The sequence below is a fragment of the Balaenoptera acutorostrata genome, chromosome 20 (assembly GCF_949987535.1).
Source record: "Balaenoptera acutorostrata chromosome 20, mBalAcu1.1, whole genome shotgun sequence".
NCBI classification, from domain to species: Eukaryota; Metazoa; Chordata; class Mammalia; order Artiodactyla; family Balaenopteridae; genus Balaenoptera; species Balaenoptera acutorostrata.
The window spans coordinates 9057391-9074039 of record NC_080083.1 but is presented as its reverse complement, the minus strand read 5'-3'; the positions used below and the strand labels follow the sequence as shown (position 1 = coordinate 9074039).

At 50.2% G+C, this 16649-nt stretch overlaps 2 protein-coding genes and 1 pseudogene across 4 annotated transcripts; 1 reads left to right on the top strand and 2 right to left on the bottom strand.

Moving 5' to 3' along the window:
* Positions 1-740, bottom strand: part of LOC130705903 (uncharacterized protein SPEM3-like) — a 2900-nt pseudogene extending 2160 nt beyond the window's left edge.
* A 1458-nt stretch (positions 741-2198) lies between these two features.
* Positions 2199-10594, bottom strand: LOC130705887 (acetylcholine receptor subunit beta). Its single transcript, XM_057535867.1, has 10 exons — positions 10466-10594; positions 9830-9874; positions 9170-9279; positions 8563-8671; positions 8050-8197; positions 7383-7592; positions 4258-4481; positions 3583-3764; positions 3081-3228; positions 2199-2776 (listed from the first exon to the last, which is right to left on the bottom strand). Exons 2-10 carry the CDS (start codon positions 9854-9856, stop codon positions 2636-2638), a joined length of 1299 nt encoding a protein of 432 aa, XP_057391850.1. The 5' UTR covers positions 9857-9874; positions 10466-10594; the 3' UTR covers positions 2199-2635.
* SHBG (sex hormone binding globulin) lies at positions 10556-15546 on the top strand. 3 transcript variants are annotated; one of them, XM_007166392.3, is made up of 8 exons: positions 10556-10682; positions 11243-11334; positions 12462-12651; positions 13496-13657; positions 13893-14052; positions 14169-14305; positions 14707-14914; positions 15168-15546. In XM_007166392.3, the coding sequence occupies exons 2-8, from the start codon at positions 11306-11308 to the stop codon at positions 15314-15316; spliced, it is 1035 nt and encodes a 344-aa protein (XP_007166454.1). In that variant the 5' UTR covers positions 10556-10682; positions 11243-11305; the 3' UTR covers positions 15317-15546. The 3 variants fall into 3 exon arrangements, with proteins under 3 accessions (XP_007166454.1, XP_007166453.1, XP_007166455.1); XM_007166391.2 differs by lacking the exon at positions 10556-10682 and adding an exon at positions 10757-11077; XM_007166393.3 differs by lacking the exon at positions 10556-10682 and adding an exon at positions 11043-11119.
* Positions 15547-16649: the final 1103 nt, after the last annotated feature.

Genomic DNA, 16649 nt, shown 5'->3' with positions numbered 1-16649 from the left:
CCTGGATTTGGGGTAAGGTCTGGGTTTCTGGAAACTCTACAGTCTTTTGAAGGGCCTGGGGTCCTTTGGAGGACAGAGCCTTGGTTGAGGCCTAGACTCTCACGAAGTTCAGGGGGTTGGGGCTGGTTTGGGGTTTGGGAAGTAGTGGATAACTGGGAGGGAAGGGGCCCTGGGAAGAGAGGACAGACGGAGGAGACTTGGAGGTTGGGGGAAAGGTGGGGGGTTGTATTAAGGTGGAGGGCTTCTGGTGGTTGCTGTGTTGATGAAGGACAAAGGATCTGGGAGAGGGCTTCCCTGGTGGCGCAGTGGTTGAGAATCTGCCTGCCAATGCAGGAGACGCGGGTTCGAGCCCTGGTCTGAGAAGATCTGCAAAAAAAAAAAAAAAAAAAACAAACCCCAAAAAATCCCACAAATCTTGTTTCTGGCACTTTAGAAAAACTGCGGAAAAAAGTACATAATAAAGAATACACATATATCTACACACAAATTATACATATTATATATATATATATATATATATATATATATATATATATATATATATATACACATACACACACAGCGGAACCTTAAGAGAGACTGAGGAAGGCCTTGGAGGCAGGGGGCAGATGCGTTAACAGTCCCCCTATATCCTTAACCTGCACTCCTCTGAGGCAAAAAGGCACAGAGATGGAAGGGGTTGAGGATGGACCAGGGAATTTGAATTTCAGAACAGGTCAAAATTCTAAAACCATGGACATTTTGGGAGAACTGAGACTGTAGACATTTATTTTTTTGAAAATATGATTCAGGAAAATAGTTTCCAGAATTTGGTGGTTCTGGGCAACAAAGGAGATTGTGGCGAAATGGCGATTAAAATACATGTATCTGAGTTGGGGAACTTGAATATTGTGAATTTCACATGTTGGAAATTTGGGATTTTGCAATTTTGTCTTTTGAAAATTATCAAGTCTTGTCAGTTTGTGCCCTCTTTCCCCATGTTCCCTGGGAAGAAGGGTGACGGTGGAGTGGAAAGGCCACTGGTTCTGTGCCACAGCACGCAAGATTTAGAATTCTACAGACTCTAGCTCTATACGTAGTGAGGACCCAGATTTAGAGAAACTGACCAATATTTATCTCCGCATTTGTGTGTGTGTCCAACTCTCTAGGCCAATAAACCAACAAGACAAACGAACTGTGCTCCACAGTGGGATGCCAGGTGCAATTATTGGCGTGGCTGGTGGGTCTGGCTGGACAGGGACATGCTAACCTTGTCCCACAGGGATCCCTACAAGTTGTAGCCCTATTCTCCCTCTTAGGACAACAACTTCCAGCGATTGAGTAGGTGTGAGAGCCTGTTGACCCTAGGTACTTCATTGTAATTGCTGCAGCCACTAGGCTCAAGCTGACTTTGCTCTGACCTCCAGGCAGAAACATTAACACAGCCTGCTGGGCACAAGATCTTCATCCCCCAGATGAAGCCTTTTCTCCAAACTGAAAGGAAACTGAGGCACAAAATGTGTGATGGCCACAAGAGACACCAACACCCTTTCTTGTTCCACTCCTGGCCTCCCACGGGCTTCAACTCCCTGTCCCTCCTCCCCTCCCCTGTATTTTGTCTAGTGTTATGCAGGGATGGGCAAGTAAAATGAGTGGTCAGGTGGGTGGGGCCTTTGAGGAATTCTGGTCCAAATACCTTGACCAGAGTGGGCAGCCACTAATCAGCTCTAGCAGGTTGCTGCCAACAGGGGAATCAGACCTGGTGCTACTGTAGTTCTTAAAAAGTTTCAAGAGAAGCCAGAAATCCAAATTTCTCTGTGAAATATCCACATTTTAAAAGTAGCAAACCAATTCAAATTTTAAATTCTGCTGGCCAACAACATGGGCCAAACAAAACACACCAGTTTGTAACCTCTGATGTATACTGCATAATGCTTTTGTTCTCATCTTCTCATATGATCCTCAGACTAGGGAGCAGATACTATTATTAGCTTCATTTTACAGATGGGGAAACTGAGGCACAGAGCAGTTTAGTAGCTTGTCCAAAGTTTGAGCACCAAAGCTGGAACTTGAGGTTTTTACAGTGTGCTTTTTTATCCTCATTACAAATGTATCCTTTCAGAAATAACTTTTTTTATCCTAATGATAATACATACTACAAAATACAATAAACTACAGAAAGGTAAAAACAAAGAAAAAACGACCACTAGTCCCCAACATGCAAATATAAGCGATATTAGTGTATTTCCTTACAGAAAAAAATTTCCCTATTCATTCAACCAGAGGTAGCGGCCATATAGGTTAGGATCTGTGCTAGGTGCTGGGGATATTACAGTGAACAGACATAGTTCCTGCCCTCAGAAGGCTTACAAGCTAGCGCTTGTTCTTTGTTCCATTCATTGCCAACCTAGGTGTGAATATCCAATGGAGCTTCTTCAAGAAGCCAAAGAGTAAATAAGCGGATAGTGCATTTCAGGTGGGCCCAAGGCCCCCATCTGCCCAGTCCCACTTGGGCTTCCTCCCTAGAAACAAAATGATGAGAGGATTGGACTCCTAGTGAAGGAGTTAAGATGCAGAAAGGGATAGGGCTTGAGAGTACTACCAAACTAACTCTCAATTCAACTGGCCGAGGACCTCGGTCTCGGCCCTCTCGTCCTCAAGGAAAGGGGTCGGGAGGGGGCAAGTGGTACGTGGCGTCCAGAAAGATGACGAGGGTCCCGACGCTCGTGAAGATGATGAAGGTCCACAGGAAGAGGCGGTCCACCACCATGGCCACAAACTGCCAGTCCTCCTTCAGCTGAGGGTAGGAAGAGGAAACTGTTCCTGAGCTCCAGACCCCCAGGGAAGGCGGCCCCAAGGCCCTGTGCCGCACCCAGGTCCTCCTACCACGGCTTTGAGACAAGGGTGGGCCCGCAGAATAGCAGAGAGCGAAACTGCGGGCGACGGATGTGAGTAAAGAACAAGTCGGAAACCAGGGGGCGGGACCAAGTGAGGCAAACTTCCAATCAGAAATAAAATCGAGTGCTGGGGGCGGAGCCTAAGGTTGCGGGTGGAGCCAAGGCCACCCAGGCCTTGCCTTGGCCCACCCTCTTCGGACTCACCGCGTCGTGGTCCTCCTGTTCCTGCAGCTGTTGAGCGATGTAGCTGATTGAGGAAACGACCTCCCGTAGCTCGGGAGGCAGGCCCACAGCCCGGTTTGGACCATCGATAAATCGCCGCAGCTCCGGGGCAGACAGTTCAGGCTGGAACCTGAAAGAGGCGAGTCTGTTTGGCCACGACCGGGGCGCAAAGACGGCCTGCGCGGGTGCTCTAGCCCCCGCCCCAACTCCCTCCTCCAACGCCCATCCAGGTTTCAAAACGTGAGAGAGCCCTTCAGGTTCCCTCTGACAGCGGCGCCCTCTCTAGCCTTCCGCAATTCCTCTTATTCCCGTACGCTTTAGTCCCCACCTCCCCGCAAAGTGGGCAACAGAAGGGATACTACAACTCCCATGATGCTCAACCACGACATCCTCCGGGAGCTTAGGTCGCCTGCCTGTGCACAGTCTTCTGGGAACTGTAGTTCTCCCTCTCCCTTCTACGTGGGCGATGGGGAGTAGATACTACCTGTTGGGTTTAGGGAAGAGAAAATCATTTGGTGGCTTGCGGATGAAATATTCATCTGTTCCCCGACCCCAGCCACTTCCTGGAGAATCCCTGAGAGGTATAGGAGGTGGCTCCGGTATCTGGTCTCTCTCAGGCTTGGGTCTCTTCAGACCCAGATACAGAGGGAGTTTGTGGATAAAGATCTGCAGAGTAGAAGAAGAGGCATGTTGGAGGGGGCTCTTATGCTTTCAGACCAGAAGGGAAGCCGCCAACCACCCCCACGGCACGTGCCCATTCTTGCGCATGCGTGCATGCATCCCACAGATGAAATGCAACTACACAGCCCAAGAGTTCTTAAGTGGGTTAGGGGGCATCCTGACTGGAAAGAAAAGTTCTGAGGGCTTCCACCCTGATAGTACCTAACCCTGAGCATGCTTCCTTGGGACCCACGATGGGCAGTATTGATGAAGAGAGTCTGGGATCTACGCAATGTTAATGATGGGAGGATAAAATTAATTGGGCAACGTTTCAACACCCAAAGACCTTGGCACTTTGACACTCTACCAGGAGTTGTAGTTCTCCCTCAGGTCTGTGAAAGGGAAGGTTGAAGTTGGTGGGAGGGAGGAGCGATACCGGGACAAAAAGCCAAATACTAGGATTGAGAGTTAACACAGGTTGGAGAGGAGATCTTCTTACCTGACGGACCCAAAGGGGCATTTGGTGGGTGTAGGGTGAGCGATGGTGCAGGTGGAGGACTACGACGCTAAGGATGACTGAGAAGGTGACGAGGACCATGGTAAACATGAGGTATTTGATAATGATGGGGACAGACAGGGAGGTCTCAGGCACTTTGTCTGCCAGCAGCAGCAGGAACACAGTAAGGGTCAGCAGGGCAAAGATCGAGAGCCCCATCTTCTCTCCTTGGGGGACAGAGGGGAAGGCGGAAGGATTAGGCTTTGCCAGAAAGCAATCTCCCTGGCATAATCAGTGACCGTGTTTCCAGCTGACTCAAGGACAGGCTTTTGGAAGGGCCAACTGCATGCAAATAACTCCTACATTTATACCTCCAACCTGGACTGATTCCCCTAAATTCCACACTTGTATCCACCTGCCTACTTAACCTCTCCATTTGGGTGTCCAATAGACATCTCGAACTTCACATGTCCAAAACTTAATTCCCTCACCACCGACTCCCCACATAGTCTTCCCCAGTTCATAAACGACAACTCGATCTTTCCTGTGGCTCAGGCCAAATCCCTTTGAGTCATTCTCAGCTCTCCTCTCTCTCATCCCATATCCAATCCATACCAAACCCTATTGGCTCTACCTTCAAAAGATATCCTGAAACTGATGACTTATCACATCTACCACTACCATCCTGGTACAAGCCACCATTACCTCAGATCTGAGTTATTATAAAGGCCTCCTCTTTGCTTCATCCTTTGCCCCCCTGCTGACTGTTCTCAACAGAGCAGCCAGATTGATCCCGTTAAAATGTAAATCAGATCATATCACTCCAGTGGCTTCCCATCGCCTTTAGCATTAGAGTCCTTACTGAAGTCTACAAGGCCTTCCCATTAGCTCTCTAACTACATCTCCTACTGTTTTCTCTCTTGCTTACTTCATTCAGTTACATTGGCTATTTCTTGGATATGCAAGGCACTCGCCACCTCAGAGCCTTTGCATTCACTGTTAACTCCTCCTGGTAATTTCTTCCCCCAGATATCTACCAGGGTCATTCTCTCACTTCCTTCAAGTCTTTGTTCAAATATTGATCAAACATTCCCTTTTTAGTGAGGCATTCACTGACCATTCTATTTTTAAATTGCAACCCCTGTGATAAATCATAGCGGAAAAGAGTATGAAAAAGAATATATATATCTATAACTGAGTCACTTTGCTGTACAGCAGAAATGAAACACAACATTGTAAATCAACTATATTTCAATAAAATTGTCTAAAGAAATAAATAAATTGCAACCTCTACCCCCATTCTCATCCTCCCCAAACCCTTTTCCTACTTCATTTTCCTTCTTAGGAATTGACCTCTCCTAATATACTATCTAGGACTTCCCTGGTTGCACAGTGGTTAGGAATCCCCCTGCCAATGCAGGGGACACGGGTTCGAGCCCTGGTCCGGGAAGATCCCACATACCGCGGAGAAACTAAGCCCGTGCGCCACAACTACTGAGCCTGCGCTCTAGAGCCCGCGAGCCACAACTACTGAGCCCGTGTGCCACAACTACTGAAGCCCGTGCGCCTAGATCCCGTGTTCCACAACAAGAGGAGCCACCGCAGTGGGAAGCCCGTGCACTGCAACGAAGAGTAGCCCCTGTTCACCACAACTAGAGAAAGCCCCCGCGCAGCAACGAAGACCCAACGCAGCCTAAATAAATTAATTAATTAATTTAAAAAATAATAATATACTATCCAATGGGTTTATTTATTATGTTTACTGACTGTCTCCCCCACTAGAATATAAACTCCATGAGACCAGGGATTTTTGTCTGTTTTATTCACTGATGTATTCCCAGTGCCTTGCATGTTACAGATGTTCAACAAATATTGTTGCATGAATGAATGGACCAACCCCTGTAGCGGGAGCTATATAGCAAATCGAAGGATCTAAAAATGAAACCAAGTATATAAGAATATGCCAGGTGGCTGGTTATTACTGTGGCATACAACAGGCACTGCAAACTTCACGGAAGGTATTGAAATAAATAACTTTTATGGTCTGTTCTACTTTAGTCCTGTAATGTTGGGTTCCAAGATTTGCCTTGCTCCAGGAAGAAGGAGAAGTTACATGTGGAAGTGTGTTCTAGAGCTGCATCACTCTCCTTCGCTAGACTGAGAGAGGGCTTGATTACAGAGAGAAGGAAAGCGTGTTTTTTGTTTGTTTTGTTTTGTTTTTCAGGCCACAGCAGTGAAAGCCCGGAATCCTAACCACTAGGCCACCAGGGAACTCCCAGGAAAGCATGTTTTGAATACGAGAGTTTAGGATATCAGTCTCTGAATCAGACTAGTACTAACCAGGGTTGGAATAGCAACGCTGCCTCTCTCTGTGTAATGTCAGGTGAATGACTTAAACTCACTTACCCTCTGTGAAATGGGAAGACAATTCAGTACTTACCTCACAGAGTTGTGACGATTAGAACTGAGTTAATATATGTAACACATTATTTGTATTATCTTATAGCAAGTGCTCAAAATTAGAAAAGACTATACCTACACTTACACAAAGCTTACAGAGTACCAGGCATAGTTCTATTAACTCAGTTAATCCTCAAAATAGTCCTATGTGGGAGGGACAACGACTGTCCTATTTCCAGATTAGGACACTAAGAGATTAAGGAATTTGCCCAAGGTTACTCTGTTAGCATATTGTGCTGTCTCCCAGAGAAATGTTGGCTGTTATTTCCAAGGGAGATAGGAGGTTAAGGGACTAGTAGGCATTTGACAAGTGGGGGAGGGAGGATGCCAGGAATGGGGAAAGGGAAAGGAAGCGTTAGCTAAGCCTGGGAGTTTGTTGGTCAGAGGAGTGGCAGTTCCAAGGATGAGACCCTAGGATTCTGAAGGGAAGAGTTCAGAAGTTACTGGGTGCGGAGAAGTGAGCAGCAGAGGGGAGGTAGAGCTTGAGGTTGGAGGGGAAATCTGGGTGCAGAGGCAAAGGCTCTTCCTGAAAGGAAAACCTGGGTGAGATTGCTGAAGCACAGTTCATGAAGGCTTGAGTTGGCAGGAAAACCTTCCCTGTATTATGGGTGAAGAGGAAGAAGCTGAGCTATTGGTAAGAAGGAGTGCCGGGCCCCTTCCCCCCTTACCTGCATCTGGTGGCAGGTAGAAGACGAAGATGGCCAGAAGAGTGATGAGGATGCATGGGGCAATGACGTTGACCAGGTAAAAGAGAGGCTTCCGGCGAATGATGAGGTAGAAGGTGACTTCCTCACGCCGTCTTTCCCCCTCTCCCCTAGGATCCACTGGAGGCTGGATTAGCCGAGAAGGCTTGTGAATAATCTCCCATTGACCATTCTCTTGGGGGGTGGGGGGGGGAGAAGAGAAGGTGACACAGATGTGGAACCTGTTTTTGTTGGTGCCAGATACGGCTTTCTTTTCTTTTTTTTTTTTTGCCTCACCGCGCCACTGCGCTGCTTGTGGGATCTTAGTTCCCCAACGAGGGACTGAAGCCGGGCCCTCAGCAGTGAAAGTGTGGAGTCCTAACCACTGGACCGCCAGGGAATTCCCAGATATGGCTTTCTCTGCCACATCCTAGAGCAGGGGGGACTGATGTAATAAGGGGCTAGCTATGGTCCCTGGGCTGGACAGCCCATCTCTAATAAATGAGCAAGTCTCAATTTCCATAACCACAAAATATAGACAGTTATACCTATCTTGCTGAACCCACAGGGACTCACTGATGGAGTATATTTATCAGCCTGTTAGAAACTGGAAATCATAAAGCCCATGGACATGGGAGCCATGCCCACTCACCAATGAAGGTGCCTTCATGAATGTGCACTTCCTGCCGCTCCTGCCCATCGGGACCCAAGCCAGTCTGCAGGCTGACTTCTGAGCTGTCATAGCTATAGGAACTGAACACCATGGTGCAGTTCTGCCAGTCAAAGGGGAAGTAGGTGACCTGGATGGAGTGGAGAGTCACTAGAGCTGCCAGAGAGCTGGTCAGGGCTGGGGGAGTTGGGGAGGTCACAGGGCAGACAGGGGTCAGAGGATATGGGGCACTAGGGAGATGGGGACCACCAGGGGAAGATCACAGAGAAGTGGAGTCACAGAGGAATAAGAAGGTTATGTGGGGAGGTCATGGACAATGGAGGGGGGGGGTCACTGAGGAAGACTGGAAGTCAATGAAAGTGGACAGAGAAGATGAAACTCAACGGAAAATCAGAAGGGTAAGGGAGACGTGAGGGTCATGGGGATAATGGAGGAGGGATGTCTGAGTGAGGGTTTCTAGGAGCGCCTTGAGCTTCCCAGGTGGGGCCCGGACACCTGGATGCTGCAGCTGCTGCGATAGATGCCCGGGGGCTGCCAGCGCACGGAGCCGTCGGAGGACACCACGACATTGATGTCCAGAGCAACATCAAAATTTCCGTCATTGGGCTTCCCTGGTGGCGCAGTGGTTGGGAGTCTGCCTGCTAGTGCAGGGGACGCGGGTTCGAGCCCTGGTCTGGGAAGATCCCACGTGCCGCGGAGCGGCTGGGCCCGTGAGCCACAATTGCTGGGCCTGCGCGTCTGGAGCCTGTGCCCCGCGACGGGAGGGGCCGCGATAGAGAAAGGCCCGCGCACCGCAATGAAGAGCGGTCCCCGCACCGCGATGAGGGGTGGCCCCCGCTTGCCGCAACTGGAGAAAGCCCTCGCACGAACCGAAGACCCAACACAGCCAAAAATAAATAAATAAGTAAATAAATAAGAAAATCCTTTGAAAAAAAAAAAAAAAAGAAAAAAGAAAATCATTTAAAAAAAAATAAAAAAAAAAAAAATTTCCGTCATTGCTGCAGGGAAAGAATCTTCTCATCTGGGATCAGGCCCCTCCCTCCGGAGGCCGCGCCCCTCCAGAGGCCCTGCCCCACCTCCCAGACTTTGGGAACATCCTTACTTGTTTAGGAGCACCACGTCTGGTAGCCACACGGATTCGGCAGTGATGCGGAGTGAATCGATGCCCTCGTGCTCCTCAGGGTCCCAGCTCAGCCTGTAGTCAGTCCACTCCTAGGGAAGCAGAGGCTGAGGGGCCGTCTGGGGCTGGAGGCTGGAAGGAGTCTTGGGATGTGCGAAGGAAGCCCGGGCAGGGAGTGCAAGGGAGGAGAGCCGCGCAGGCATGGTCTGTGGCTCTGGAGGCCGGGGCTCTGTTTAAGACTCCACCTGCACTCTTTGGGACCCTATCAACTAATTTCCCCTTCCCTCTCATTGGGCCCCAGTTTCTTCTTTCTGTAAAAACGAGGGGGTTGCACGCTAGCCTCTAAAACAGTGGTTTTCAAACTGCAGTTAACGACCCTTTTCATAGGTCCGGAATCAAATGAGTGGCCCCAAACCAATGTTAAAAAAAAAAAAAATTTAGAATGAAAAACGCATGGAATGCAGCTCCCATAGTAAAGATAGGTATTGTTTCCTGAAGCTTCTGTTTCAGTTATAAATGTGTTTTCTGAGGTCGTGACGCAAAAAAAAAAAAAAAAATCTTACTGGGCGGGACGGGACATTCGAGAAAATTGTAAAGGCAGCGGGACGCCCGCCCTTTCCCACCCTGCGGGGGTGTCCGTACCAGGTCTAAGTAGACCTTTGTGCTCATCTCCTCATCCTTCTCGTTCTAGAAGGGAAAAGTTTAAAGGGTAGATATGATGTCAGTGTAGAGAAATGAGGGGCTCGGTGGGTAAACTCTCCCTGGAAACTCCCCTCTTTTTCTGAGTCGCACCCTCTTGGGTTCAAGCCCCACCTCCTATAAGCTGCGTTGGTTTAAGCCCCGCCTCTATCTCGTAAACTTCCTGCTGGCCGTACAGTCCGCCAGTTCATTTACCAGTCCCAGTCCCGGCCCCGGCCGGAGTGAATCTCTGCCCGCTGTTGTTTATTGACCCTGTCCGGCACCAAGGTCCGCCCCAGCCTGTGACCCCGCCTCCAGGTCCGCTCTCCGGCCTGTCCATCGGCCCCAGCTCCACTTTGAGATCCGCCCACAGGCCCGTTCATCATCCTGCCCGGCTCAATCCTGGCCCGTCCAGCAGCCACGCCCACAGCTTGTCCATTGGTCCGATTTCGACCCAATCTCTACTAACCGCCCGTCAGTCTCCCAGCCTGGCCTCGCCCCGGACCCCGCCCCCAGTGGTCCCTGGGTCCCGCCCTGCCTAAAGCCACGCCCCCCAGCCGGCTAGTGGGCCAGACCTTAACTCCCCGCGTGCGCCCTCACCAGGCTGATTAATTGCGCTAGGCTGAGACCAACGCTGACCCCGACGCGGTCTCCCACCTCCCGCGCCGGCCTCACCGAGCTATCATAGCCCGAGAAAAGTTTCTCACGGAGTCGGCCCTCCGCTTCCGAGCCGCGGGCGCCTGGAGGAGGAGAGAACTGAGTGAAGCCCTGGTTCCTGGCCACGACCTCTGGCCCTGTCACTGCCCCTTTACCGCAGGTGGGCAGAAGGCTTGGAGGACCCCGGTCAGGCTCTAGAAGGAGAGGGGAAGTGAGGTGTCCTCTCCCAGCTCAGAAACTTTCTCAGCAGCGGGGGAGGGTAGTGGAGGAACTCTGTCCCTCACTGCATTTGTCCTCAGAGGGGCCGTAGGGTCAGTGGCCCTGTCTCCTGCCCCCCTTCTTCCCCCGGGGCAACCTTTAACCCTCCACCAACCATGTGCGACGCTGCCTGCCCCCACGCATTCTCCTCAGAGTTGTCTGAGGCAGAGAGGACCGCGGCTTATTATGGAGAGCGGAGATCCACCGGCCACATGGCATGGGCTGCCGCTGCTGCTGCTACTACTGCTGCCTCCCAGCCATGAAGGACGGGCCGTGAGACATACTCTCCCCAGACAGGTGCAGGAGCAGGACAGGGCGCTAAGCCCTGTGTGTGTTTAAGTGAGCTACACTTTAGCTCTGCTGTCTTCCTTCCTTTCCTCCTCTGGCCTTGTAACAGTGCTTCTCCCTCCTGCCTGTCTCTGGCACGTCTCATTTCAGCTTGTTTATTTTTCTCCCTGGCAGAGGACTCAGGACCGGCCTGCTCTGCACCTCAGCAATGGCCCTGGACAAGAACCTGTAACCATCATGACCTTTAACCTCACCAAGATCATAAAGTATGGGGTTGACCTAATTCTTTGACCTAGTCCCCTGACCTCACCCTCTCTCCATCAGCTCATCTCTTTTTTTTTTTTTTTGCTTTATTTAATTGAAGTATAGTTGATTTACAGTGTTGCGTTAGTTTCTGGGGTACAGCAAAGTGATTGAATTTTATATATATATGTATTTATGATACATGTTATATATATATATTCTTTTTCAGGTTCTTTTGCATTATAGTTTATTACAAGATATTGAATATAGTTTCCTGTGCCATACAGTAGGACCTTGTTGCTTATCTTTTTTTTTTCCAAAAATATTCTTTATTGAGATCATTGCTCCTAAAACAGAAGCAAAAAGCAGAGATCAAACTTGGTAGTAAGATGTGATTAAAACAAAGAAAAAAGATGTTAAAATGTAAGCTGACACATTTCAAGGAATAAGCAACAGAAGTTGCTTATCTACTTTATATATAGTAGTTTGTATCTGTTAATCCAAACTCCCAATTTATCCCTCCCCACCTTCCCCTTTGGTAGCCATGAGTTTGTTTTTTATGTCTGTGTGTCTGTTTCTGTTTTGCAAATAAGTTCATTTGTATCAGTTTTTAAATTCCACTTGCAAGTGATAGCATATAGTATTTTGTCTTTGTCTGATTTACTTAACTTAGTATGATAATCTCTAGGTCCATCCATGTTGCTGCAGATGGCATTGTTTCATTCTTAAATATTTATTTATTTGGCTGTGTCGGGTCTTATTTGCAGCATGTGGGATCTTCGTTGCGGCATTCAAGATCTTTAGTTGCCGCATGTGGGATCTAGTTCCCTGACCAGGGATCGAACCCAGGCCCCCTGCACTGGGAGCTCAGAGTCTTAACCACTGGACCACCAGGGAAGTCCTTGTTTCATTCTTTTTCATGGCGGAGTAATATTCCATTGCATATATGTACCACATCTTCTTTATCCATTCATCTATCGATGGACCTTTAGGTTGCTTCCATGTCTTAGCTATTATAAACAGTGCACCAGCCCCTCTCTTTTCCCTGTCTCCCTGTCCTTCTCTCTCCCTGAACTCCACCTCCCTCAACCTCACGTCTATGCTCAAAGAGCACACCCCATACACAGTCTTTCCTTCTGTGTCCTTCCAGAACCTCCTCCTCCTTTGAGTTTCGGACCTGGGATCCAGAGGGAGTGATTTTTTATGGCGATACCAACCCAGAGGATGACTGGTTTGTGCTGGGACTTCGGGATGGCAGGCCTGAGATCCAGCTTCATAATCACTGGGCCCAACTTACAGTGGGTGCTGGACCCCGGCTGGACGATGGGAGGTGGCACCAGGTAAGCCAGATCTGGTCCTGAGGGAGGGGTGTCTTGAGCTGATCTGAGGAAGGGAATGGAACCAAGTTATTGGGCATCCCTTTACCATTGTCATCTCATTGAATCCACACAAAAGTCCCATGAAATTGCTTTTTTTTTGGCCACACCGCTTGGCATGCAGGATCTTATTTCCCTGACCAGGGATCAAACCCGTGCCCCCCACAGTGGAAGCGCAGAGTCTTTTTTTTTTTTTAATATAATTTTATTTATATATTTGGCTGCATTGGGTCTTTGTTGCGGTGTGCGGGCTTCTCATTGCGATGGCTTCTCCTGTTGTGGAGCATGGGCTCTAGAGCCCAGGCTCAGTAGTTGTGGCTCATGGGCTTAGTTTCTCCGAGACATGTGGGATCTTCCCGGAGCAGGGATCGAACCCGTGTCCCCTGCATTGGCAGGCGGATTCTGAACCACTGCACCACCAGGGAAGTCCCAGAATTGCAGAGTCTTAAGCACTAGACCACCAGGGAAGTCCCAGAAGTTGCTATTCTTGTCCCCATTTTTTCAGAAGGGAGTTCTGAGGCTTAGTTAGTATGTAAGTGACAAGTCCAGAGTGAGCTGGGGATGCCAGCTGACTCTTCAAGTACATGTTCTTTCTGCCATACTAGACTGCCTCTGGTAGGTTCAAGTCTTTTTTCGTAGATGGTTGTTCAGCAGTTAGTTGTGATTTTGGTGTCTTCGTGAGAGGAGGTGAGCTCAAGTCCTTCTACTCCGCCATCTTCAGTATGGCATTTTCTAGACTGCCTCTGAAGAAAGTGGTGGAGGCAGGCCCCAGGAACTTCTGATTCTTCTTCTCTTTTTCTTCTTGCAGATGGAAGTGAAGATCCTTGGGGATTCTGTGATGCTGGGGGTGGATGGGGAGGAGGTGCTGCACCTGAGACAGGTCTCTGGGCCACTGGCAAGCAAACCCCAGCCCATCATGAGGATTGCTCTGGGGGGGCTGCTCTTCCCTGCCTCCAAACTCCGGTTGCCGGTAACTGCGTCACAGGGGCAGGAACCAAGACCAAAGCTCGTAAAGCATTGCTGGCTCGATGGCTGTGGGGGTCTAAGTCCACACTTCAAGGAGGGGGGATGGGGTGAGAGCTGCATGGGGGAGGCCAAATGCTTGCGTCTTGGAGGGGAATAAACAGGGTGGGAGTCTGGGACTGGGGCTCAAATATCCTGATTCCAGCATCCCCCGCATCTTCCCTTCCCCCCACGGGCTCCAGCTGGTCCCTACCCTGGATGGCTGCCTGCACCGGGATGACTGGCTGGACCAGCAGGCCCAGACCTCAGCATCTGTCCCCACTAGTCTCAGAAGCTGTGCTGTAGAGTCTCAACCTGGGATATTCTTCCCGCCAGGGACTGGTGCAGAATTCAGTCTCCAAGGTAAAGGTTATTTTGCCCTCCATGGCCAGCTCTGTGTCCATTTCCCTCCAGCACTAGCCCCTTCCCTCCATGAATCCCCAGGCTTCAGACCTCAGGAGGATCATTTCTCCCCCAAGACATTCCCCGGCCTCATGAAGAGCCCTGGGCTTTCTCCTTGGACCTGAGACTCCAGCTAGCAGCAGGCTCAGGCCACCTCCTTGCCCTTGGGAGCCCAGAAAACCCTTCTTGGCTCAGCCTCCAACTCCAAGATCAAGTAAGAGGGGGATGCTGCCCGTATTCAGTGGAGCCTGGGAGCAGTGGGAGAAAAGGGGACGCTAAAATGTCAATATTATGAAAAAATAAAGAAATCAAAATAAAATAAAATGTCAATATTACGATGGTTTAAGGGTTGGGGTGGGCGGGCAGAGACACATATTAAAGCTGCCCACAGCAAACAGTGACTTTTAGTTAGATTATATATTTACTTGGGGAGGGTGTGGTTTTATAGAGGGCCAAGCCAGGAGAGTTAAGGCAGGATGGAGGTGGTGGGAATGGCCAGTAGATAGACTGCACGGCTAAGAGACGGAATTAAGGCAGCCAGGGGTGGGGCCACACGGAGCAGATGCAGTTCATTCTTTCCTCCCCCACTTATGTCCCTTCCCACATACTCTGCAGAAAGTGGTGCTGTCTTCTGTGTCAGGGCCAGGGCTGGATCTGCCCCTCGTCTTGGGGATCACTCTTCAGCTGAAGCTGACTGTGTCCAGGGTGGTTTTGAGCCAGGGTACAAAGAAGGAGATCCTTGCTCTGCCTCCCATGGGCCCTGGCTCCCTCCTCAACCTCTGGGCCCAGACGCAGGGGCGTCTCTTCCTGGGGGCTTTGCCAGGTAAGAAAGTGATGTTGAAGTTTCTCAGCACACCATGGGAAACAGCTAAGGGGAGGGGAAGAGGTGGGAAGGGATGCATTTTTAGGGGAAGGAAATCTCTGCGAGGGAAGAGGAGAAGGCCACAAGAAGAGAGAGGATAAGGGGACAGTGGGAGGAAGTGCTTTAAAAAATTTAGGTTAGAGGACTGGAAAAGTGGGAAGGAGCTTCTGGACCCAGGCCACCCTAATGCCTCCTCCATACTACCTCCCTCTAGGAGAGGCCTCTTCTGCATCCTTTTGCTTGGATGGCCTTTGGGCACAAGGCCAGAGGCTGGACGTGGACCGGGCCCTGAGCAGAAGCCAGGGCATCTGGACTCACAGCTGCCCCCAGAGCCCAGGCAATGGCACTGACACTACCCATTAAATCCCCACCTAAGAACCTCCTTTGAATGTCACTCATTCACTTATTTAACAAATATTTACTGTGCATCTGCAATGTACCAGGCACTGTGCTGAGCATCGGGTTGCAATGATGAGCAAAACTAACCCTGCTTCGGGACTTCCCTAGTGCCAGTGGTTAAGACTCCGAGCTCCCAACGCAGCGGGCCTGGATTCGATCCCCAGTCGGGGAACTGAGATCCTGCATGCCGCACACTGCGGCCAAACAAAATAAAACAAAACAAAAAATTAACCCTGCTTCCTGCCCTCTCGGTGCTTGTGGTCCCCCGGGGGAGGCAGGCATCCATCAAAGGCTAACAAGTGAGTGGATAATTGGAAACTCTGATATGCACCATAAAGGAGCAGTCAGGGAACTGAGAAAGCTTGAAGGCCAGTGGCCTTGACCTAGGCTGGGGATCAAGGAGGGCTTCCTGAGAAAGTGGTGACTTCTTAGGCTGAGATCCCAGCAACAGCACCCACAGACACACACACCCCAGATGCGAGTCACTTCCTGGGAGCCAGGAGCCCACCTCCTTCCCCAGCAGCTGCTGCCTTGGGGCTTTAGCTTTGTCCCTCTGAGGCTGGTCCCCAGAAATCAGGAGGGAAGGGAAGAGATGAGATTTTGTTGTCCTTTAGACAGGCCACTGCTATCCAAGAAAGGAGCAGCAGGGGGCGTGAGTGGGTCATAGAGAGATGGAGCCCTTTGGGAAAAGGGGTGGAGGCAGCAGGGAGAAAGAAAAGGGGGCGGGGGAGAGCAGAGGGAAGAGGCTGCCTCTATCTCTCCTCATCTCGGCCCACTAACTGCGTTCCGAGACAAATTGGTCTTTACTCCATTAAACAGGAACTGGCTTGTGCTGGTCCCAGCTGGAAAGAACAGACGGAGTCGGGAATATCTCTGCCCTTAAAGAATATATGGTGACCCAGCCCTCAGCCCCCAGACCTCTGGAGAATCCTGGTGCCCCATCTCCTCCCTGGGGTACCCTCCTGCCTCAGCCCCCAGCTCCCTGGGAAACTTCATGCCCATCCCCCATCACCAGACCCCATGGGGATCCCAGTGTCCCAGCTTCCTAGGTTACAAGGATCTTCCTACCAGTAACCCAGGCAACAGGGTGAGTCACTCTTTGGACCTGCTGTCCCCCTTCTACAAGGATTAGCCAGGACCTAAATGACCCCAGAGAGTCTCTGGGTTGGAAGACACATCCTAGGCCCCTCCTTGGACCCTCACAATCTCAAGTTTGCAAGTCTATAGCTGCCTCCTTCCCGTCAGAGTGTTTTGCAGGAGAGTCCTCAGCATGTCCAGAGAGCCCAGATTCAACTCT